Below are 23,330 nucleotides of genomic sequence, written 5' to 3' on the forward strand. Positions count from 1 at the left end.
CATTCTTGAATTTCTCCAAAAAAAGATGTGATTTTTCCCTCCTTTGAATCCCTGGGTTATATTGTAGCTCTTTTTTCTCTACGTTTTATTTTCTGCCTCCTGCTGTACTGATAGTTGTCATATCCATGTCTAGACTGGTTTCTCCTGGATAGCAGGGACCACGTCTTACCCAGCGTTGTGTTCTGAGGCCTTCAGGTGCCTGATAGGTGTTCAATAAATATTTTAATTGAAGTAAATATTTTAAGACCCAGTAGGGCACAGAGGCTCATGCCTGTAATCCCAACACTTTGGGAGGCCAAGGGGGGGCAGATCACTTGAGCCTAGGAGTTCAGGACCAGTCTGGGCAATATGGCGAGACCCCCATCTCTACAAAAAAATACACACACACAAAAAAAATAGCAGGGCATGGTGGTGTGTGCCTGTAGTTCTAGCTACTCAGAAGGGGGAGGTGGGAGGATTGCTCAAGCCCGGGAGGAGGAGGTTGCAGTGAGCCATAATCATGCCACTGCACTTCAGCTTGGGTGACAGAGTAAGAACCTATCTCAAAAAATTTGTATGTTTCACGACTCAAGTTTACAGTTGGAAAGGATGCATGGGAAGACAGTGGGTATCTGTGTGTAATGGCTGCTCAGTTCTTAATAGAGTTGTTCAGAGACTAATAAAATTCAATCAGTTAAAAGAGTTATGTAAGCTATGCTTGACTTAAATATCTTATTTAAAGTGTTAAATTCAGTTACTTTAAAACAAGATGGGGAAACTGAGAAATGTCTTGTAGGGGGAAAAAAAAAAAGTACTTGCTGCTTCATTACCTCCCTTGCAGTGGCCCTGAGCTGAGTAATCTGGTGGTGGTGTCACTGTCTGCTTTCAGGTGCGCCATTATGAAAAGCAGCTGGATGAAACCGTGGTCAGCTGCGAGAAGGCACAGGAAAACATGAAGCAAAGGCATGAGAACGAAATGCACACCTTGGAAAAACAAATAAGTGACCTTAAAAATGAAATTGCTGAACTTCAGGGGCAGGCTGAGGTGCTCAAGGAGGCACATCGTGAGGCCACCTGCAGGCATGAGAAGGAGAAAAAACAGCTGCAAGTGAAGCTTGAGGAGGAAAAGGCTCACCTGCAGGAGACGCTGAGGCTGGAACATGAGATGGAGCTCAAGGCTAGACTGGCGCAGGCTCAGGCCAGCTTTGAGCGGGAGAGGGAAGCCCTTCAGAGTAGCGCCTGGACAGAAGAGAAGGTGAGAGGCTTGACTCAGGAACTAGAGCGCTTTCACCGGGAGCAGCTAACAAGCCTGGGGGAGAGGCACACTCTTGAGAAAGAGGAGTTGAGAAAAGAGCTCTTGGAAAAGCACCAGAGGGAGCTTCAGGAGGGAAGGTAAGCAGTGAGGGGAAATGGAGCTGCCTGGGGTGCCATCTCTTGGGGCATTAGAAGTGCCAGTTGCTTAAGAGACTTGGAGAAATTAGAAGGCATGCTAGTAGCTCATTGACTGATGAGATTCTTTGAAATATTTTTGACGGCTTTTGCTAATGTTTTAATGTGAGCCTACCTTGGGTTGACTGGAACTGTTTTTGTTTCATTCTGTTTGTAAAAGAGGAAAGTATTCCTTGTATTAAGATTTATTATACCTTACAAGGCTCAAGAGGAGGATGAGATTATCCCAAAAGTGGTTCCTTCCTCGCTCAATCCTATTGCTTTCCGAGAAAAGCTATTAATAAACTGGATTCCAGGCAAGATTACATTTCCTCCCAGAGTTAAGAAACAGTACTTTGTGCCTACCTTCCTCATGTGAAATCCCAGGGCTTCGTTTCATCACACCCTGATTGACTTGGTGCTACTCGGTTAAATAAGAAGCAAAGGCAGAATGAATTTGTTAATATGTGTGGTTTATGTGACTGATACCCTATAATGCATGCTTAATTAAAATGAAGGAATGGTATATATTTCCCAAGTTAGGGATTAGATTAATGTGCCTTTCGTCATTTAAGTCTTTGGTTTAAAAATCCATAAACAAATACATCCAGGAGTATGCCAGAGAAATTAGTTTCTAAGGTTTTCCCCTGACTCCAGAGAGAGAGAAGTCTCTTAAGTGAATTATGGCTGCCAGTCTTAGCTTTCAGAAATGACATCCCTTTCCAGTATAAATAAATCATATAGGAGTAAGTTAAGACCATTTTTAGGGAGTATTTCAGTTGTCTGCTTAGCAGCTTTCTCAGTGCATGGGAAAATGGTTTTTGTTTGCTTCTGGAGTTGGCAGTTTCAATAATGCTGTATGTTGACTACATTTAGGGAAAAAATGGAAACAGAGTGTAATAGAAGAACCTCTCAGATAGAAGCCCAGTTTCAGTCTGATTGTCAGAAAGTTACTGAGAGGTGTGAAAGCGCTCTGCAAAGCCTGGAGGGGCGCTACCGCCAAGAGCTGAAGGACCTCCAAGAACAGCAGCGCGAGGAGAAATCCCAGTGGGAGTTTGAGAAGGACGAGCTCACCCAGGAGTGTGCGGAGGCCCAGGAGCTGCTGAAAGAGACTCTTAAGAGAGAGAAAGCAAATTCTCTGGTCCTGACCCAGGAGAGGGAGATGCTGGAGAAAACTTACAAAGAACATCTGAACAGCATGGTCATCGAGAGAGAGCAGCTACTCCAAGACCTGGAAGACCTAAGAAATGTATCTGAAACCCAGCAAAGCCTGCTGTCCAGCAAGATACTCGAGCTGAAGAGCAGTCACGAAAGAGAACTGAGGGAGCATGAGGAGGTCTTTTGCCAAGCAGGGGCCTCGGAGCAGCTGGCTAGCCAGAGGCTGGAAAGACTAGAAATGGAACATGACCAGGAAAGGCAGGAAATGATATCCAAGCTTCTGGCCATGGAGAACATTCACAAAGCAACCTGTGAGAAAGCAGATCGAGAAAGAGCTGAGATGAGCACAGAAATCTCCAGACTTCAGAGTAAAATAAAGGAAATGCAGCAGGCAGCATCTCCTCTCTCCACTCTTCATAGTGGTTGCCAGGTGATAGGAGAGGAGGAGGTGGAAGGAGATGGAGCCCTGTCCCTGCTTCAGCAAGGAGAGCAGCTGTTGGAAGAAAATGGAGACGTCCTCTTAAGCCTGCAGAGAGCTCATGAACGAGCAGTGAAGGAAAATGTGAAAATGGCTACTGAAATTTCTAGATTGCAGCAGAGGCTGCAAAAGCTGGAGCCAGGGGTAGTGATGTCTTCCTGCTTAGGTGAGCCAACTACTGAGTTTTTTGGAAATACTGTGGAGCAAACAGAGCCGTTTTTACAGCAAAACCAAATGAAGCAAGTAGAAGGTGTGACCAGGCGGTGTGTCCTAAGTGACCTGGGAGATGATGAGGTCCCCGACCTGGGAAGTACAGGGACAAGCTCTGTTCAGAGACAGGGAGTCAAACTAGAGGAGTCTGAAGCTTCAGTAGAGGGTTTTTCTGAGCTTGAAAACAGTGAAGAGACCAGGACCGAATCCTGGGAGCTGAAGAATCAGATTAGTCAGCTTCAGGAACAGCTGATTATGTTATGCGCGGACTGCGATCGAGCTTCTGAAAAGAAACAGGACCTACTTTTTGATGTTTCTGTGCTAAAAAAGAGACTGAAGATGCTTGAGAGAATCCCTGAGGCTTTGCCCAAGTATAAGCTGTTGTATGAAGATGCGAGCCGAGAAAATGACTGCCTTCAGGAAGAGCTGAGAGTAATGGAGACACGCTTCGATGAGGCACTGGAAAATAATAAAGAACTCACTGCAGAGGTTTTCAGGTTGCAGGATGAGCTGAAGAAAATGGAGGAAGTGACTGAAACATTCCTTAGCCTGGAAAAGAGTTATGATGAGGTCAGAATAGAGAATGAGGAGCTGAATGTTCTGGTTTTGAGACTTCAAGGAAAAATTGAGAAGCTGCAGGAAAGTGTGGTCCAGCAGTGTGACAGCTGCTTATGGGAAGCCAGTTTAGAGAACCTGGAAGTCGAACCTGATGGAAATACACTTGAGCTCAATCAGACACTGGAAGAGTATGTGCCCAGGGTTAGGAGGGTACATCATGTCATAGAAGAAAGTAAGCAAGAAAACCAGTACCTTGAGCAGGGAAATAAACAGCTCTTGGAAAAAGTGAAAGCACATGAAATTGACTGGTTACACAGAACAATTAAGACACATCAAGAAAGGCCAAGAGTACAGAATCAAGTTATACTGGCGGAAGACACTACTTTCCTAAGTTTTCAAGACAGACATTTTCAGCATCAGGCCACAATAGCAGAATTAGAACTGGAGAAAACAAAGCTACAGGAGCTGACTAGGAAGTTGAAGGAGAGAGTCACTACTTTAGTTAAGCAAAAAGATGTACTTTCTCAAGGAGAAAAGGAAGAAGAGCTGAAGGCAATGATGCATGACTTGCAGATCACGTGCAGTGAGATGCAGCAGAAAGTTGAACTTCTGAGGTAATGTATGTACCTTGTTGGCGTCACGAATCCCGCAGCGCACCTCACCAAATCTAACTTCCGCTGCTTGCTGTGCCTAGAGAAACTAACCTATTAGCCTTCAAGAAGAGAGCAGTACTCCCTAGATGTCCTTTTGCTTCTGTGCCGTATTAACAAATAAAATAACCTTGTTTAGGAGGCATTCCCTTCCTCTGTAGCAAATAAATGTTCATATGGGATATGAAAGTTCACAATGGCGAGTGTTTGCTGTTTAACCACGTGCATCCTCAATGTACCTCCTTCACTTTTTTCTAGCACTTATTTCATTTGGATGGATAGGGATTTTTTTTTTCCTAAGTGTTACTTTCCTCATTTTGAGGAAACATGTTGTATGAGAATGATTGCCTTTTCGTGTATTAGTAACTCAGTAGATAAGAACTCACTTATTATGCTAACATAGAAAAAATGTTGTGTCTTATAGTTTTGTACTCACATCACTTGAAGTACATGCTGATAACCCATAACCAGTGCAGTGGCCAGGCGCCATGGCTTACGCCTGCAATCTCAACTCCTTGGGAGAGCAAGGCAAGAGGATTTCTTGGGGCCAGGAGTTTCCAGATCAGCCTAGGGAACATAGCGAGACTGCCTCTACAAAAAAAATTTTTTAAATGTTACCTGGGCATGGTGGTGCACATCTGTGGTCCCAGCTACTTGGGAGGCTGAGGTGAGAGGGTTGTTTGAGTTTGAGAGGTTGAAGCTACCGTGAGTTGTGATCATGCCATTGCACTCCAGCTTGGGTGACAGAGTGAGAACCTGTCTTCACCAAAAAAAAAAAAAAAAAAAAAAAAAGGAGAAAACAGTGGAAATTTATCTTAAAACATTTAATTGAGGAACTACCAGATTCTAATAAATATGCTTGAAGAGCAAAGATAAAAGTAGAACTAATTTGAACCACTGCCCACTTGACATTATAAACTATAATTGCATAGTCTTCTAGCAAATTTGATTTTGCAAAAAAAACACCTTGTAAACTATTACAGCATGTCTGAAACTTCTCTGAAATAATTTAATTCTGAATGTAGTCTTTCTTCTTCTTCAGACCATTTTTAGTCCTAAAAATTAGAATATAATGAGATGAATAAAATCACAAAGTAAACAGTGTACATATTTCATTTTGGCCCTTTGATTTATGTAGAGAATTTTCTTTCTCTAGGTACCCAGGGTCCTAAAACTAAGCTAATACAGCTTTGTAACGTGGCTTATGTGTATTCAGAACCGGTAGGACTTGAGACTGAGATAAATGAAGTCATTTGCTCAAAGCAGTATGCTTGCCATTGAGAAAAATCAGCAACCAGAATGAGCACTGAGTCTTGATTCATTTCTCCAGGCTTAAGGTTTTTTTTTTAGCTACACTTCTCTAACATCTTTTAGTGAAATTCTTCCCAAAAGAAATGTGTCAATATGTCATAACTTGATTTCCAAGTACTAAGAGACTACTAATTTAGACTTTTCTTTTTAATTGGCATGGTTTACTCATCCTTTTGGAAGTTACTAGAAACTATTTTCCAAAGATGCCAGATGACTGCCTTGTAACTATTTTTTTTAAATCTCTGTGCTTCAGATATGAATCTGAAAAGCTTCAAGAGGAAAATTCTATTTTGAGAAATGAAATTACTACTTTAAGTGAAGAAGATAGCGTTTCTAACCTGAAATTAGAGAAATTAAATGGATCTCAGGAAGAAATGTGGTGAGACATATACTTAAATTTTCCTAAGACATTTTTGCAAAGACTGAAATTCTTTTACATCAACTTTTAAAGCCTTGCCATTGAATTTTATTTTCATCATTCCTTTAGGCAAAAAACAGAAACTGTAAAACAAGAAAATGCTGCAGCTCAGATGATGGTTGAAAATTTAAAGAAACAGGTAAGGAAATATCTAATATTTCTCAATGTTTTTTGATTCCAAAATTTTCCCTTCTTTTGAAATTTGTAAATTGACAGCGCACGCTAATGAATAGCATATAGCTAATGACAGTAAATTACACTGCACTGTAAATTCTGAATTTGAAAATGGAAACTTACCTCATACTCTATACTAGCTTCCTATTTTATATTAAATAATGTATATATTATTCTAGACCCTAAGTGCTTAATAAAGCTTTATAATAAGCAGGATTAAGGAGGTGATACCTCTAAAACCATACCTATGAAATACTAGCTCTAGCCCTTGTGCAGTTTCAGTTAATGTTAGCCCTTTTTCCTCACCATGATTGAAAGCAGAAACTTAAGGACAGAATTTCACATATACAGAATGCCAGCTAATCAGCATATCATTTCACAGAATTACAATTTATTCAGATAGCTCAGTGCTCAATTTGTATAATCTTACAACATGTAGTTATAAAAAAGGGAAGGCCGTTTAAGAATCTGTCTGAAGCAGTAAAAAGACAAGGACATACTGGGAAAGAGTATTTTCAGCACTTCAAATAGACAATGTGTTAACATCCAAAATGTATTTTGGACTCTTAAATATAAGTGGGAAAACCCAGTTGAAATATAGGCAATCTATGTGAGTGCTCAAGTAACAGAACAAAAGAACACAAAAAAGGGTTAGCCTTATTAGTGATTAGAGAAGTACAAATTAAATGTTTCTTTTTTTAACCTATTGAATTTGCAAAAAGTAAAGATTGATATCATCTAGTATTTAAAAGGATGTGAGGAAATGAGTGTGCCCATACATTGTTATTAGGATTATGAGGTGGTAGCACTGTGAGGAAGACATATTGGAGATATCTGTTGAAACAGTAATGTGTGTGTGCGTGCACACACACACACACCTTCTAACCCAGCAATCCTACTTCTAAAAAGTTCTAAATACAAAATGCTACTATGTATAAATAGATTTTCTAAAAGATCTATTTACAAGAATTTAAAAAAAAAAAAAAACCTTTATGTCTATGTGGGAATGGATAAATGCATTATGGAATATCTTACATGGAATATCCTATGGCCAATAAAAAATAGAGCTATGATGTTTGCTGAACCCACTGACTTGGGAAGAGTCGTTTTTTTTGTTTTGTTTTTTGCTTTTTTTTTTTTAAGACAGTTTTGCTCTTGTTGCCCAGGCTGGAGTGCAATGGCATGATATTGACTTACTGCAACCTCTGCCTCCTGTATTCAAGTAATTCTTTTGTTTCAGCCTTCTGAGTAGCTAGGATTACAAGCGCATGCCACCAACCCTGGCCAATTTTTGTATTTTTAGTAGAGACAGGGTTTCATCATATTGGTCAGGTTGGTCTCAAACTCCTGACCTCAGGTGATCTGCTTACCTTGGCCTCCCGAAGTGCTGGGATTACAGGTGTGAGCCACCGTGCCAAGCCTGGAAAGTCTTTAAGATACTATAAAGAAGAAAAAGCAAGCCATCCAAACTGAAGAGAAGAAAAGAATCTGTATGTGTGTATGAGTTCTGTATATACACAGAAAATGATCTGGAGGGATACGTATCCAGCTGTGGGCAACTGGGCTCCCCTGTGGAGTAGACTGAGGGTCTCACTTCTTCATATACTTCTGAATTGATTGCATTTGTAATAATGAGTGTGTATTTGTTATGAAATATGTATATTTTAAACTTTGCATAGAGAGGGAAAAGACAATTATGTCTCCAAATTTGTTTTTTTTTTGTTTTTGTTTTTTAGCACAAGTAGGGTAACAAGTTTTAAAAACTTCTTTCAATTTTAATTAGATTTCAGAATTAAAAATCAAAAACCAGCAGTTGGATTTGGAAAATACAGAACTTAGCCAAAAGAATTCTCAAAATCAGGAAAAATTGCAAGAACTTAATCAACGCCTAACAGAAATGCAATGCCAGAAGGAAGAAGAGCCAGAAAGCAGCACATTGGAGGAATGGGAACAAGAGAAGTTGAATCTGAAAGAAGAGCTGGAGCGTTGTAAAGTCCAGGTATGGTCTGTAGCCACCCAACAGCTTTTTTTTGAGGAAATCCCAAGAAATAGAAGAAATCCTTGTAATAAACTTCCTTAAATATAAAGTCTTAGTAATTAAAACAGTATGGTCCTGGCACATGAAAAGCAGGTAAGTGGAATAGAAAGGCTAGAATTAGACCCAAATACAAATAGAAACGTAGTATACAGCAAAGGTCCTTTTCAAACCACTGGGGTAAAAAGGTGGACTTTTTAATTAACGATGCCTGAACAACAGGGTAGACATTTGAAAATGGATAAAATTAGACCCATATTTCATTCCACGCACAAGAATAAACTTCAATTGGATTAGGAGGCAAAATATAAAAAATAAAACTATACAAATACTTGAAGAAAATATGAATGAATGTTTCTTTAACCCTGTTGTAAAGAAACGCTATTTAACTCAAAAATCAGAGGCAATAAAAAAAATTGATTATATTTTTTAAAAATTTTACATGGCAAAAAAAAAATCATAAAGTCAGAAGACAGCTGACAAACCAGGAGAAAATATTCACAACACATACCACAGTGAGAAGGTCTAATCCCTAACAGTAAAAAACTCTTAAAAATGGAGGGACATGGGACCAAAAATCTGATAGCAAAATGGGAAAAACATACCAACAAATAAATCACATAAAAATGATAAAAATGGGCCAGGTGTGGAGACTCACCTGTAATCCCAGCATTTTGGGAGGCCAAGGCAGGAGAAGAGCTTGAGCCTAGGAGTTCAAGATGAGCCTGGACAACATAGCAATACTCTGTCTCTGCAGAGTTTAAAAATTGGCTGGGCATAGTGACACACACCTGTGGTCCTAGCTACTCAGGAAGCCGAGGCAGGAGGATCCTTTGAGCCCAGGAGCTTGAGGTTGTACCACTATACTCCAGCCTGGGTGAGATCCTACCTCTAAATAATAGAATTATTAAAATGACTCTCAAACTTATAGAAAAATGTTCATAATCACTCAATTAGAGAAATGCAAATTAAAACAGGACTTACATGATTTCTCACCTATTAGACTGGCAACAATTTTAAAATACGATAGCATACTCTGTTGGCAAGGCTGTGGGGAAGCAGACACTTTCATACTTTGCTGGGAGAATGCAAACTCATCCTGCCTTTTTGCAGGTATATTTGACAATACCTAACAAAATTACATATGTACCTAGGTTTTGCTCTGGAAATCTCACTTTTAGGAGTCTGCCCAAAAGATACCACCCCAACAATATGAAAACTCATATGCAGAGGGTTACTCACGGCAGCACTGTTTATATTTGCAAAGCTGTGGAGACAACCTAGATGCCGATATGTGGGAGAGTAGGTGAATAAATGTGGTGGTACGTCCATACCACAAAGCAGTACTGTGCAGCTGATAAAGAAAAAGGAGAAGAAGAAATCCATAGTTATATGAAATGATTTCCAAGATAGACTGTTAAGCAAAAAAGTGCAAAAAAGTATAGAATGCCTTTGTGCATGTAAGAAAGGGATATTTAAAATTCATGTCCACTCATTTGTGCAAAAGAAACACAAGAATGATAAACCAGAAACTAAAGAGGGAGGGTGGGAAAGGGATGGAACAGAGAAATGAGAATGTGCTAGAAGGGACAAGGAAGGCAGTGACGCTTCTCCGAGTTTATCCTTTCATATCGCTCTGACTCGTAGAACTGTAGTAATGTTTCACATACTGTTCACTTACCCCCAAAATAAATGCACAAGTAAAACCAATCAATATGGTAATGGTGGGGGAAGAAACCCAAAGGGAACACATGCATGAACACATGAGCCTAACTGTGTTATAAATGGATAATATAACTACACTGGGGAAGAAAACAACTAATTCAGAAATTATTATCTTGAGTGGATACTATTCAGGCTAAAGACAAGATGAACTGTACCTACATGCTATGATAATCTAGTCAGTAAACAGGATTCTCATGAGAGGTATGGGTTAGTAATTCTGAAACTACTCTATGTATTACTAAAATTGAACAAATAAGTAAATTTGTTGTAAGCACTAAGAACTAGATTTCTCAAAGTTGGAGAAGAAGTGGCCCGTGGGGCAATGAGAAATGCTAAGATGAACCCTCTGATGCTAGATTGAGATCTGAGATATTTATATAAATTCTTGGTTTCTAATATACATGCAAAGCTAGATAGATACAGAAACATAGATGTGTGTCTGTGCATGGAGTGCCCAGATCTTGGTACTAAGCACCATTCTCCTATAAAAGGAACCAGGGTTCCTTGGAAAAATGATTGATTCTAGGTCTGGAGCAGAGAAAATATAGGATAAGCCTGGAACATCTCATGGAGTCAAAAGAAAAAAGTATTGTAAAAAAAAGATTAGGCATGTCAAAATGGCACACGCCCCTAGTCGAAGGGGCTGCTAATGGCCAAAGGTGAAACAATTTGATCAACGAAATAAATGATAGTATAGAATAAAATAAGTATAATTATCAAGTAAACGTAGACTGCAGTAAGTATCAGCCAGGGTTAGTGACTCATGCCTATGGTTGTAGCACTTTGGGAGGCCAAGGCAGGTGGATCACTTGAGCCCACAAGTGCAAGACCAGCCTGGCCAACATGGTGAAACCCCATCTTTACAAAAAAAATACAAAAATAAAAATTAGTGATGCATGGTGGCATGCCTCTATAGTTCCAGGTGTTCAGGAGGCTGAAATGGGAGAATCGCTTGAGCCCAGGAGGTCAAGGCTGCAATAAGCCAAGATTACACCACTGCACTTCAGCCTTGGCAATAGAGACTTTGTCTCCCTCCCAAAATTACTGAATAAATAAACATGAGTCCATATTGATGTAAAAAAATTAAATAAGTGGGGGGGGGGTTACCTTTCTTGTAGTAGAATTCCAATTAATAAATAAAGAAAAAAAGAAGAAAATAGAAAATCATCATTAGGCAAACACCCTAGTCATAACAGTTGTAGACAACATGCATTTATAGATGATAAAATTAATAAGCAGAAGTTTGAGGAGAAACAGGATTTGTATAGTCTCAAAGTATCTCCCCCAAGAAAGACAGTAATTTTACAGAGGAGAAACATGCAAAACCTACCTTAGAAATCATATTCATGCCATTTAAGTGGAAAGTCTTTTACATATAAGGATAAAAAATGGTCATAAAACAGTGTGTCATTGAGTTCATATTATTGCTTCTTTAATATGGCTTTTTGTGAACCTAGTAAGATCCCCCAGGCTAAACGTTTATGTCTATTACTTGACTTTTTGATATTTCTCTTAGTCCTCCACTTTAGTGTCTTCTCTGGAGGCAGAACTCTCTGAAGTCAAAATACAGACCCATATTGTGGAACAGGAAAACCTCCTTCTCAAAGAGGAACTGGAGAAAATCAAACAGGTGAGGCTGTGTGCAGCTTATGGGGGTTCACAGAACAGTATGTACCTGGAGGGCTTCTGGTGGGCTGGGGTTTCTAGCCACCAGTTGTCCTTTGGATCGAGTCCTGTCAACTAACTTGGTAGCTGAGGACTTAACTGCTTGGCATAGTTGAGGATCTGAAGTGCAAAAACCTATTCATAAAGCTATTGCTAATTCTCCATGTGTCGTTCTAGTTAGGTAACGTGTATGCTGTACGCACTGAAGTCTTTTTTTTTTTTTTTTGGAGACAGTATCCTTCTTTCCTCTGTTGCCCAGGCTGGAGTCCAGTGGTGTGATCTTGGCTCACTGCAACCTCCACCTCCTGGGCTCAAGCAGTTCTCATGCCTCAGCCTCCCACGTAGCTGGGATTACATGCGCCTGCCACCATGCCCAGCTAACTTTCATATTTTTAGTAGAGGCATGGTTTTGCCATGTTGGCCAGACTGGTCTCAAACTGCTGGGCTCAAGCAATCCACCCACCTCAACCCCCCAAGATGCTGGGATTTCAGGCGTGAGCCCCAGCACCTGGCCCACTCTAAAACTCTGTTATCATAAATGAATCCCAACCATTTCAGTTTAAGAAATCATTGTTCTACTTTCACCTAGCCAGGTTATAAAGTAACATATGTTTGTCTAAAAGGAGGGGGACTGTTTTGCTTAGAACTTTTATAATTCTGTTCACATTGATTTGTGAGACATTGATGTAGCTGGTCCTTCTCCCTTTTTCTGTAACAAGTATGAGGCATCAGTTCTAGAGCATGACGGCATGCATGCAGTCTCACTTATGAATTTGGCCTTCAGAAGCCTATTTCAAAGTTTCAAACAAAGGCTTAAAACGTTAGGCCAGGCACAGTGGCTCATGCCTTTAATCCCAGTACTTTGGAAGGCCAAGGTGGACAGATTACCTGTGGCCAGGAATTTGAGACCAGCCTGGGCAACAGGACAAAAGCCTATCTCTACGAAAATAAATTAGCTGGCCATGATGGCGTGCACCTGTAGTCCCACCTACTCGGGAGGCTGAGGTGGAAGGATCACCTGAGCTCAGGAAGTCAAGCCTTCAGTGAGCCGAGATCGCACTACTGTGCCACTGTACTCCAGCCTGGGCCAGAGAATTCTCTGTCTCAAAAAAAAGAAAGAAACAAAAAAGGGTTAGTTTTAAATATGAAAATAGGAAAGAGGTCTCACCTTAAAAATATGTCCTCTCATGGAGAAATGCATTGTTGGGTAAAAAAATTGTGTCCTAAATATTGTCCTGTTTTAATTTTCATTATTTACAGGACTCTTTCCATTGGAACAGTCCTGGTTCATAGTAGGAAAAATTAGTTGTCCATTTTACTTGTTTGCTTCAGCATCAGATTATTATGGCATTCATATCTTATAAAATTGTCTTTCTTACATCTGTCTCTTCAGCCTGTAAGCACAAAGTTGTCCTTCCCTGAATGCCGAAACATTCAGTCTGTAGCACCTGGTATTACTGTTGATCTGATTGACCCCTGAGTCTTGCTTTCTTAATAGCAAGACTGTTAAGTCTTTCATAATGCCTAGTACTGTACAGGTTCTCAACAGGTGCTTTCTAAGAACGTTTTCAAGTCAACTACTGCTATGCAGAATGCATTTGTTCTGCTGGGACTTGAGAAGTTGTCTGTCCCAATAAACATAACAGAAGTCTTAACTCATAGGGCCTTTCTGTGGTGTAGTGAAGTATTCCAAGGCTATTACTACCAACTTTATCCTTAAAAAATTGAGAATCTGGCCGGGCGCAGTGGCTCACGCCTGTAATCCCAGCACTTTGGGAGGCCGAGGCGGGTGGATCACGAGGTCAAGAGATCGAGACCATCCTGGTCAACATGGTGAAACCCCGTCTCTACTAAAAATACAAAAAATTAGCTGGGCATGGTGGCGCGTGCCTGTAATCTCAGTTACTCAGGAGGCTGAGGCAGGAGAATTGCCTGAACCCAGGAGGCGGAGGTTGCGTGAGCCGAGATCGCGCCATTGCACTCCAGCCTGGGTAACAAGAGCGAAACTTCGTCTCAAAAAAAAAAAAAAAAAAAAAAAAAAATTGAGAATCCATTTTTCCTTGACTTTTTGAAAGCCTTTAGGATGATAATGATTGATTTCAAATTCATAGTATTGTAAATGTGTGCTTTGTGGCTTTGCTAAGCTAAAGAACAGAAGGAAAGGAGCAGAGCTAGGAGAAAAATAACATGAGGAGGACATCATTCAACACCTTTATATATATATAAATGTAAATATATATATAAATTTTTTTTTTTTTTTTTGAGACGGAGTTTCGCTCTTATTACCCAGGCTGGAGTGCAATGGCGCGATCTCGGCTCACCGCAACCTCCGCCTCCTGGGTTCAGGCAATTCTCCTGCTTCAGCCTCCTGAGTAGCTGGGATTACAGGCACGCGCCACCATGCCCAGCTAATTTTTTGTATTTTTAGTAGAGATGGAGTTTCACCATGTTGACCAGGATGGTCTCGATCTCCTGACCTCGTGATCCACCCGCCTCGGCCTCCCAAAGTGCTGGGATTACAGGCTTGAGCCACCATTGCCCGGCTTATATTGTTTTAAGAAAAAAAACAGAGGCAGTATAAATAGTGTGATGGAGAACTAGCCTGGTCTGCCTTTGGTAGAAAGTTGTTTCATCAGGTACCTGGACCCTTTTGGATCCCAAGAGGGCAGTGTCAGCCCATCATTGCTGTTATACAACATGGGCCCAGGAGGCATGTGCTACTCTGTATGGCAGCATGATTCACAGTTCACAAAGCACTCTTACATGTTATTTATTGCACTGAAAGGAACCAGTCTACTGACATCCCAAGTGGTACCAAGCTTTCTGGGTGTCTGGAGGGTGGGAAGGCAAGACAGTGGATAAAGTAGAAAGTCCTTTCTTAAACCAGTGCCCAGGTACTTGAAAATACATTTCCCTATATTCCTCTGACTTGTTCAGATTTGTAAGGTATGCTGGATTTGTTGCCAGTTGAAGACAAGATTCAACCCTGAAGGTCTGTTTTGTCTTACTATTCTTACAGCTAAATGTAAAAGAACTTCAGGTTCACAAAGCAGAAAAGATGGTTGTGAAATCATAATGATAATAAAGAATTGAAAAGCCAGGTGAAAACAGAGGAAAGTTACAAACTTATAAATTATGGGAAAGGGTTAAGAAGTGTAAGAAACAGCCTCTTTAAAGCATGGGTTCTCAACAGGGTGAGGGAGTGAGGAATGCTCTCCTGCCCCAGAATATTTATCAGTTTCTGGGCACATTATTTATTTTCACAACTGGGAACTGAGGGAGTGGTTACTGGCATCTTGTGAGTAAAGCCAGAGATGCTGTGAAACATCTGGAATGTCCAGAATAACCCCCAACCCCCGACAAAGAATTATCCAGCCCAAAATGAGACTAGTACCCACATTGATGTTGAGGAGGAGTAAGAACACTCGTCGGTTTCTCTTGATTTGATAAAATGGAGAGGAAAAGCCAGTGTGTCCACACCAACAACATTTTACTGGCCAGCCAGCATAGGCATCTTCTGAAAGGAAGAGCACAGGGAACAAGCTGAAAAATACAATTTTATCTTTAAACTTGCCTTTGGGTGTTACCTTGTATGTGGTTCAGTTCATGCCAATTACAGTCTTTTTTTTTTTTTCTTTCAAGACAGAGTTTCTGTCATCAGGCTGGAGTGCAGTCATCTCGGCTCACTGCAGCCTCAGCCTCCCAGGCTTGAGTGATTCTCCTGCCTCAGACTCCCAAGTAGCTGGGATTACAGGCACACACCACCACACCTGGCTAATTTTTGTATTTTTAATAGAGACAAGGTTTCACCATGTTCACCAGGCTGACCTCAAACTCCTGATGTCAAGTGATCCGCCTACCCTCAGCCTCCCAAAGTGCTGGGATTATGAGAGTGAGCCACCCCAACTAGCCCAATTCTATAATCTTGACTGAGATTTTTTGAAAAATAGTTTTCTAGTTAAAAAGCATGAGGAAAATATAATATGCTACATGTGTTAAATTGATGACAGAATGGCAGTATGTTATTTTGCCCTGAAGGTAAAATGGAGAGCTGGGATCATTATTAAACAATGTCTGTCTGGTTGAGTCTACCTAAGCAGACATTTCAGCAGTCAACTGGGGAACAGAGAGAAGCCAGAGACAGTATTTGAAGTTTACTATAGTCTGCTAGAGTTTGTCTTCTGAAATACCTACAGATAGGCAAATAGCAGCAGCTTGTAAAAATGCCTTATTTAGAAATACCCCTTTGTACTTACCCAGCCAGGAGATGTGATGGAAGGACTCATTTGTTTGTCTCTTACAGCTGCACAGATGTCCTGATCTCTCTGACTTCCAGCAAAAAATCTCGAGTGTTGTAAGCTACAACGAAAAACTGCTGAAAGAAAAGGAGGCTCTAAGTGAGGAATTAAATAGCTGTGTTGATAAGGTAGTAAAAATAATAGAACTTTGCCATCATCATACAGAATGTGCCCCGTAATGAGCCTTTCTCTGTGGACAGTGGCACAGGGGCCTCCCGTGTTAGTCTGTTGTTGCAGGAGTGTCCTGGAGCAGCATCTGTGGCATTCCCTGACCCTAGGTTTCCTGCAGCCAAGACTGTGATAAAGTCTAAATTAGTTGTTTACTAATTATATTAAACTCAATAACATAAAATTTGTCTTTTATTTTTGGTGAGGCGGAGTCTCGCTCTGTAGCCCAGGCTGGAGTACGGTGGCACTATCTTGGCTCACTGCAACCTCTGCCTCCCAGGTCCTGGTTCAAGCAATTCTCCTGCCTCAGCCTCCTGAGTAGCCGGGATTACAGGTGCGCACCAGCATGCCCAGCTAATTTTTGTATTTTTAGTAGAGGCAGGGTTTCACCATGTTGGCCAGGATGGTCTCGAGCTCTTGACCTTGTGATCCACCCATCGCGGCCTCCCAAAGTGGTGGGATTACAGGTGTGAGCCACTGCACCTGGCCTGTCTCATCATCATATCACAGTGCAACTTCATAATGCTATTTTGTTATAAATTATGGGTTTAATAATCTGAGATCAATTTCATAGACAGTTTCTATTTTACCTTTAGCAGATCCAAAAACACTGCCTTTTCCCCCCACCTGCCTCAGTAGGTATTCTGTATTTTCTTCCCATGGTATGCTTTTGAGATTTTTAATTGCCTTCCAGCTTACCATCTTCCACCCTCAAAACATGAGGCAGTAGGAAAGAAAAATAGGCAATTTCCAAAAAGAAGCAACTCCTCAAAATTGAGTATAACAGGGAGCCAGGAAGACCATCTCCTTCTTTGACCTTGCCCTGCTCCCCCACATAAATAGATGGTACTTGCTCTTGACAATGTAAGTGCAGGCATATAAATTAAGGCTAGATAATATTGCAAAAAATCCCTTTTACCTCTTTTCCCTTCCTGAAACAGTTGGCAAAATCAAGTCTTTTAGAGCAGAGAATCGAGACAATGAAGCAGGAACAGAAATCATGGGAACATCAAAGTGCGAGCTTAAAGTCACAGCTGGTGGCTTCTCAGGAAAAGGTATGTGGACAATTCTAGTTTCATCTTCACAGTTAGTATTCTCCTAGATCTTCCACCAGAAATCCCAGTAAAAAGAATGTTCCAGGTGGAAGTAGCATAAGAGGGTTCCAAATGATTCAATTTGACCAATAATTGATGTGTATTTATAGCATGGCAATGTGTGGTGGCTCACGCCTGTAATCCCAGCACTTTGGGAGACCAAGGTGGGCAGATGCTTGAGGTCAGGAATTCGAGACCATACCAGCCAACATGGTGAAACCCCGTCTCTACTGAAAATTAAAAAAAAAAAAAAAAAAAAAAAAAATGCTGGGTGTGGTAGCATGTGCCTGTAGTCCCAGCTACTCAGAAGGCTGAGGCAGGAGAATAGCTTGAACCCAGGAGGCAGAGGCTGTGGTGAGCTGAGATCACGCTAGTACGTTCCAGCCTGCACGACAGAGCAAGACTCCATCTCAAGAAAAAAAGTAAATATAGTGTGACAAAATTATTTAAATAATATTTCAAATATATTGTAGCAAAATAATTTATTATTTCCCTCAAAGTTTATTAATTATGAAGGCTTGAGAAGAGTGCATACAAATGACTGCTTCTTCCTAATGTATAAACAGGACTTCTAAGGCAGGTTTGTGCCCTGTTTTAAAGATCTATATCAACATTCCGTTTATAAATTTAAATTTTTTAAATTGGAATTTATATGAGATATTAGCATAGAATAGGATTCCTCTTTAAGAGGTGAGGTCTCCCTGTGTAGCCCAGGCTGGATCACCACTCACTGCCGCCTCAAACTCTTGGGCACAAGGGATTCTACCACCTCAGCCTTCTAGGTAGCTGGGACTATAGGCACACACCACCACACTCGGCTAATTTTTCATTTTTTGTAGAGATGGGGGTCTTGCCGTCTTGCCCAGGCTAGTTTCAAACTCCTTGGCTCAAGCGATCCTCCTGTCTTGGACTCCCAAAGTGCTGGGATTCCAGGTGTGAGCCACCATGCCTAGCCTAGAATAGGATTCTACAAACACATATTTTTATTTTCAATTAAGAGGGTCCTTTACAATCCAACACCACAGGCTAAAACATAATTTCTTCAAAATTTAGTGAAACCATCTTTTGTGATGCCAATTGGCACCCATCGGTTCTGTAAGATACCATTTAGTAATCTACCAGATGACCCTCAGTAGTACCTTGCTCCAGGCATGGCTCAACATTGTCCTATATATAATTTCACATCCTGTAAATATACATACTATCCTGAGTTTCCAGTAAGCTACCGACAAGAAAACTGGATTTAGTAAAGAGAAACCAAGGGACGTGAAAGTTTCTCATTCCTGAACATGCTAGAGGTGAGACCACCAGAGTTTGTGTAGTGGTAAAAGATCGTTCTCATGATACAGGTTCAGAATTTAGAAGACACCCTGCAGAATGTAAACCTGCAAATGTCCTGGGTTAAATCTGACCTACGAGTGACTCAGCAGGAAAAGGAGGCTTTAAAACAAGAAGTGATGTCTTTGCATAAGCAACTTCAGAATGCTGGTGGCAAGGTGATTTGTTCTTTTTTTATTTAGGTATAAGTTATTTATGGTAAAGTACATACATCTTAAGTCTATAACTTGATTATTTTTATGTGTATATGTATGTATATATAAATATTCATATTTTATATCTCTTTATGTAGGTTTGTTTGTATAACCACCACTTAGATAAAAATACGGAACACTGCCAGCACCCACCAGGCTCTCTTGTGTTCCCTCCAGTTGGTAACTCCAAGAGAACCACTTTTGTGCCCTCTGCCACTGTAGGTTAAGGATGCTTATTTCTAAACTTTACATAAATGAACCATAGTGATATAAGACAGGTCTGTTTTTCTTTTTGTATTGAGCAAGTCAGAAGACCATGGCTGAATTGAGTTTTGTAGTAACAAAACTAAAATATTTTCTAAAATGGTAGATAAAAGTATTTGTGTGACCCTACAAAAATCAAGTGAAGAGAAACACGGCAAGAAATTCATCTGGGAACAGATACATAAGCTTGCAAAAAAGTACAACTTCGGCATAAAACAATAGCACTCAATTTCAGGAGATAATTCACTGCTACAAATAGTTGTTGCTGTGGCACTAGAAAGTCCAGGCAGAGCTGGTTAAAGTGTTCGCTGGCTGACACATGATAGTGGTGTGGTAGAAAGTGTGTCTCATTTTAATAAATCACAGTGCTGCCTAATCTGTGTGCAGATAAATTAAGAACAATGTGATAGATGCCAGTCTTGGGGTAGATGTTAAGATTGTGTCCTACAGTAAAAGTAGACACTAATTCACTTACGTCTTGGTGGAACTTTTTGAAGAAAAAAAAAAAAAAAATTAGATAGTTGTTTCTGGCTGGGCGTGGTGGCTCACACCTGTCATTCCAGGACTTGGGGAGGCCAAGAGTTAAGCCTGGCCAACATGGCTAAACCCTGCCTCTCCCAAAAATGTAAAAATTAGCCAGGTGTGGTGGTACACACTCCCGTAATCCCAGCTACTTGAACGGCTGAGGCGCGAGAATTGCTTGAGTCCAGGAGGTAGAGGTCGCTGTGAGCTGGGATCGTGCCACTGCACTCCAGCCTGGGTGACGGAGCAAGACACTGTCTAAAAAAAAAAAAAAAAAAGTTTCCATTTTTAAAATTACTTCTGTGTTGACTTTTTCTCAAAATGAGATTGTATCCTTTTTTTTCATGTTCGGTTTTAAAAGGCAGGAGGCTTATATATTTGTGTTATCTTTGTCATTTTTAAAATCATTTTCAAGATCCAAAAAATCACTTTGGTAGCTGAAAGCACATTTCTGAATACCCATGTTAATTACATGGACAATATGTGCTCTGGATTCTAAAAAAAAGGATATGATTGCATCTGTGAAAATGAAAGCAGAGTTTAGCTTATGAAAGCTTTCAAGTTGGCAGTGCGTTTCAGCTTTCTCTTTATGTCCTTTGTGAATCAAAAGAATATCTTCTGGACTCAAAAATAACTTCCTAAGAATGAGACAACTTTTAAGCCACCAGTCTCTATGCACTTGAGTCCTTTATGGAACTGGGCCTTGCCCTACAGACATACTCACTATTGGACACGACATGGCTGTTTTGTCAAAGACAGTTTTAAACACAGACTCTCGAAACCTTTTTAAAAAATCAAACTTCTAGAATATTGTTTTGTTCATATTTATATATACAAACACATACTTTCATTTAGAAGACCAAGGGGACGATTGGAAAGTACTTACTAGGAGTCACTGGATAACTATGACACCTGTCTCAACACAGAAATTACCCAACAGCTTGTTTTTAAGGCTTACACTCTACAATCTCTCTTAAGAGCTGGGCCCCAGAAATAGCTACGCATCCATCAGGGCTCCATAACCAGCAGAAAAGGCTGTCCTGGGACAAGTTGGATCATCTGATGAATGAGGAACAACAGCTGCTTTGGCAAGAGAATGAGAGGCTCCAGGCCGTGGTACAGAACACCAAAGCTGAACTCATGCACTCCCGGGAGAAGGTAACTTGAGAAGATGCACGTCGTGGCGTATGTTTGCAAATGATCAGCTTGATATGAAAATGAATGTTGGATGTGATTGGAATGGTTCTAAGGTAGGAATTTCAGTATCTTGCTATGGCAGACTTATTTTAAGAACATGTGATTTATCATTTGCTCACATATAATTTTATCCTGATGTTTATAAAATAGTTTTATATTAAAATACATTTGTGATTTTAATCTTCATATCCAAAATATAGACTCATGGAAATTATGTGAACCATAAATTCTTCATTCAAACTGGCTGGCCATTAAGATTAGTAGTAAGAAACGGCAAAACTAGACTCAGATCTTGCAGGTCTGGGTAACTCATTATGAGAGAAAAAGGCGCCTCCTTTAAAACACAACATTTCAAGGTTAGAATGAACTTCAAAGGTCTTTTCCAACCACCACCCTGATGCTTGAATTCCTTACCTCTGCTACATAGTCCCCAATGATATTTAGCTTACGCTTAACACCTCTTTTGAGGAGGAACTCTCAAGAGTCACAGATACTCAGAACACCTACTCCATGCCAGAAACTCTGCTATTGCTGACAGTGGCGAGCAAGACAGACATGGTTCATGTCCTCATAGAGCTGCTTTAGATGTGAAAAGTCCAATACAGAGCAGATGGGACGGTTAGCTCAGTCTCTCCTAAAAGTAATGTTCATGTCAGGAAAAAAGGGGCCTGGGACTGCTGTGCCTGTTTTCCTGGCAGTCACATCACATACACTGTTGACTCCTGATGCACAAGTCCCCCTCTTCCCTGTCTCGTTCCTACAGTGTTGGGTTTGTAGACCCAAGCAGATTTACCCAGATGGTCTTTTGAGATCTGGAAGAATAAGCTTCAAGTATTTATAGGCTGGACTGAACAGGAAGTTACAACAGGACCCAAGTGCTGAATTAAAACTTTCCCTGTTGGTTGTTTTTACTGGCTGGGTGACGTATTAGCATTTCTTCCTCTTATATTTGTTCTCGTTAGGTCCGTCAACTGGAATCCAACCTTCTTCCCAAGCACCAAAAACATCTAAATCCATCAGGTGCTGTGAAACCCACAGAGCAAGAAAAATTGAGCTTAAAGAGAGAGTGTGATCAGTTTCAGAAAGAAAGATCTACTAACAGGAAGGTGAGTTTTTGAGAGTATATGGCATGCATCTATGTTTTCATTATAATGTGTTACTAAGGGTGTTTCTTCTCAAGTGTACTTCTAAGGAAATGATGACAGTGGCATATTTTGGCTCTTTTATCTCTTTATGCTGTTATCTTGTCAAAACAGCATTATGGTTCTTTTTGATTGAATAATGGTTGAATGAAGAACAAATTAAGCTTTCTTAAAGACAGTTAATCATCTCTGATATTATAAACCTTTATAAGTTGGCAAAATATTTATCACCCTAATACTAGAAACATTTTAATATAAGCTGTATTTTTTATTGTTATATAACAAAACAACAAACATTTGTTGTCTTATCTACAAATCAGAAAGTCAGAAGCAGCTTGGCTGGGTGATCTGACTCAGGGCTCTCTTGAGGACGCAGGCTAGATATTGGCCAGGCCTGCAATTATCTGAAGGCTTCACTGGGGCTAGAGGATTTACTTTCCAAGCTCATTCATACAGCTGTTAGCAAGAGGCTTCTGTTCCTTGCTGGCTGCTTGCCTGAGACCTCAGCTCTTCACTACCTGGGCCTTTTCTCAGGGTATAGCATCTGGCTTCCGCAAGAAGGAGTGATGAAACAGAGACTGACGCCAAGAGACCAAGATTGAAGCTGTGGTCCCTTGTATGATCTAATCCTGCAATTGACATACTAACATTTCTGCTGCATTCTGTTTGTCACACAGACTAACCCTAGGTTAGTGTGGGAGGGGACTGTATGAGGGTGTGAATACCAGAGGTGGGGCTCTTTGGGGCCTCTTGGAGACTGGCTACCCCGTGGTCACACCTCTGCAGTGCCACTCAGTTTGCTTTCTGTACTTCATCCCACAAAGTTAGAGTTCAAGACCAGACTTCTCAGAGTTACTTTTCTTTTTCTACACTGAAACTCAGTTTTCACTATTACCTCTTTATATAAAATATGGTTTGCTTAGAAATTTGAGAAAAATATTTCATTAGAAAATACTCAAATTTTTTTGTGTGTGTAAGTTATGACTATTTGCAGTAAGAAGGTCGGTTGTGCTCTAAAGCCAAAATTTCAGAAACTTTCAAGTAAACTTGCAGAAAGAAAATGGGTTTTATCTAGCTGCTCACGAGGCAGGGAAAAAAGTCTGTGATACGCTTCTAAATAACGCTGAATTTTAAAATGGACCTGGAAGACTACACTTCTGTTTCATAATTCTTGCTGTTCCCAGCTCTTTTTGATAAAAGCAATCAGCTTTCTAAGATAATGGTGTATGTTTTTAACTGAGCAATATTTTGTCATCTAGTTGACTAGGTTCTTCCTGTAGTACAGAGATATAAGAATGAGTACTCAAAATCGTTAAAATGGAGA

The 23,330-nt window shown here is 40.4% G+C and overlaps 1 protein-coding gene across 8 annotated transcripts in view; it reads left to right on the forward strand.

Moving 5' to 3' along the window:
- NIN (ninein) overlaps positions 1–23,330 on the forward strand; it is a 111,697-nt gene that overhangs the window by 72,199 nt on the left and 16,168 nt on the right. For 4 of the 8 annotated variants that reach the window (XM_074393943.1, XM_074393946.1, XM_039468986.2 and 1 more), the window contains 11 exons: positions 869–1,371; positions 2,284–4,425; positions 6,026–6,151; positions 6,260–6,329; positions 8,148–8,363; positions 11,641–11,754; positions 16,093–16,215; positions 17,197–17,310; positions 18,699–18,845; positions 20,646–20,825; positions 21,827–21,970. In XM_074393943.1, coding sequence (XP_074250044.1) covers positions 869–1,371; positions 2,284–4,425; positions 6,026–6,151; positions 6,260–6,329; positions 8,148–8,363; positions 11,641–11,754; positions 16,093–16,215; positions 17,197–17,310; positions 18,699–18,845; positions 20,646–20,825; positions 21,827–21,970 — 3,879 coding nt within the window. The remainder of the gene's footprint in view (positions 1–868; positions 1,372–2,283; positions 4,426–6,025; positions 6,152–6,259; positions 6,330–8,147; positions 8,364–11,640; positions 11,755–16,092; positions 16,216–17,196; positions 17,311–18,698; positions 18,846–20,645; positions 20,826–21,826; positions 21,971–23,330) is intronic. The other 4 variants (XM_074393947.1, XM_074393948.1, XM_074393950.1 and 1 more) reach the window with 2 other exon arrangements.

The sequence above is a fragment of the Saimiri boliviensis genome, chromosome 2, assembly GCF_048565385.1.
Source record: "Saimiri boliviensis isolate mSaiBol1 chromosome 2, mSaiBol1.pri, whole genome shotgun sequence".
NCBI lineage: Eukaryota > Metazoa > Chordata > Mammalia > Primates > Cebidae > Saimiri > Saimiri boliviensis.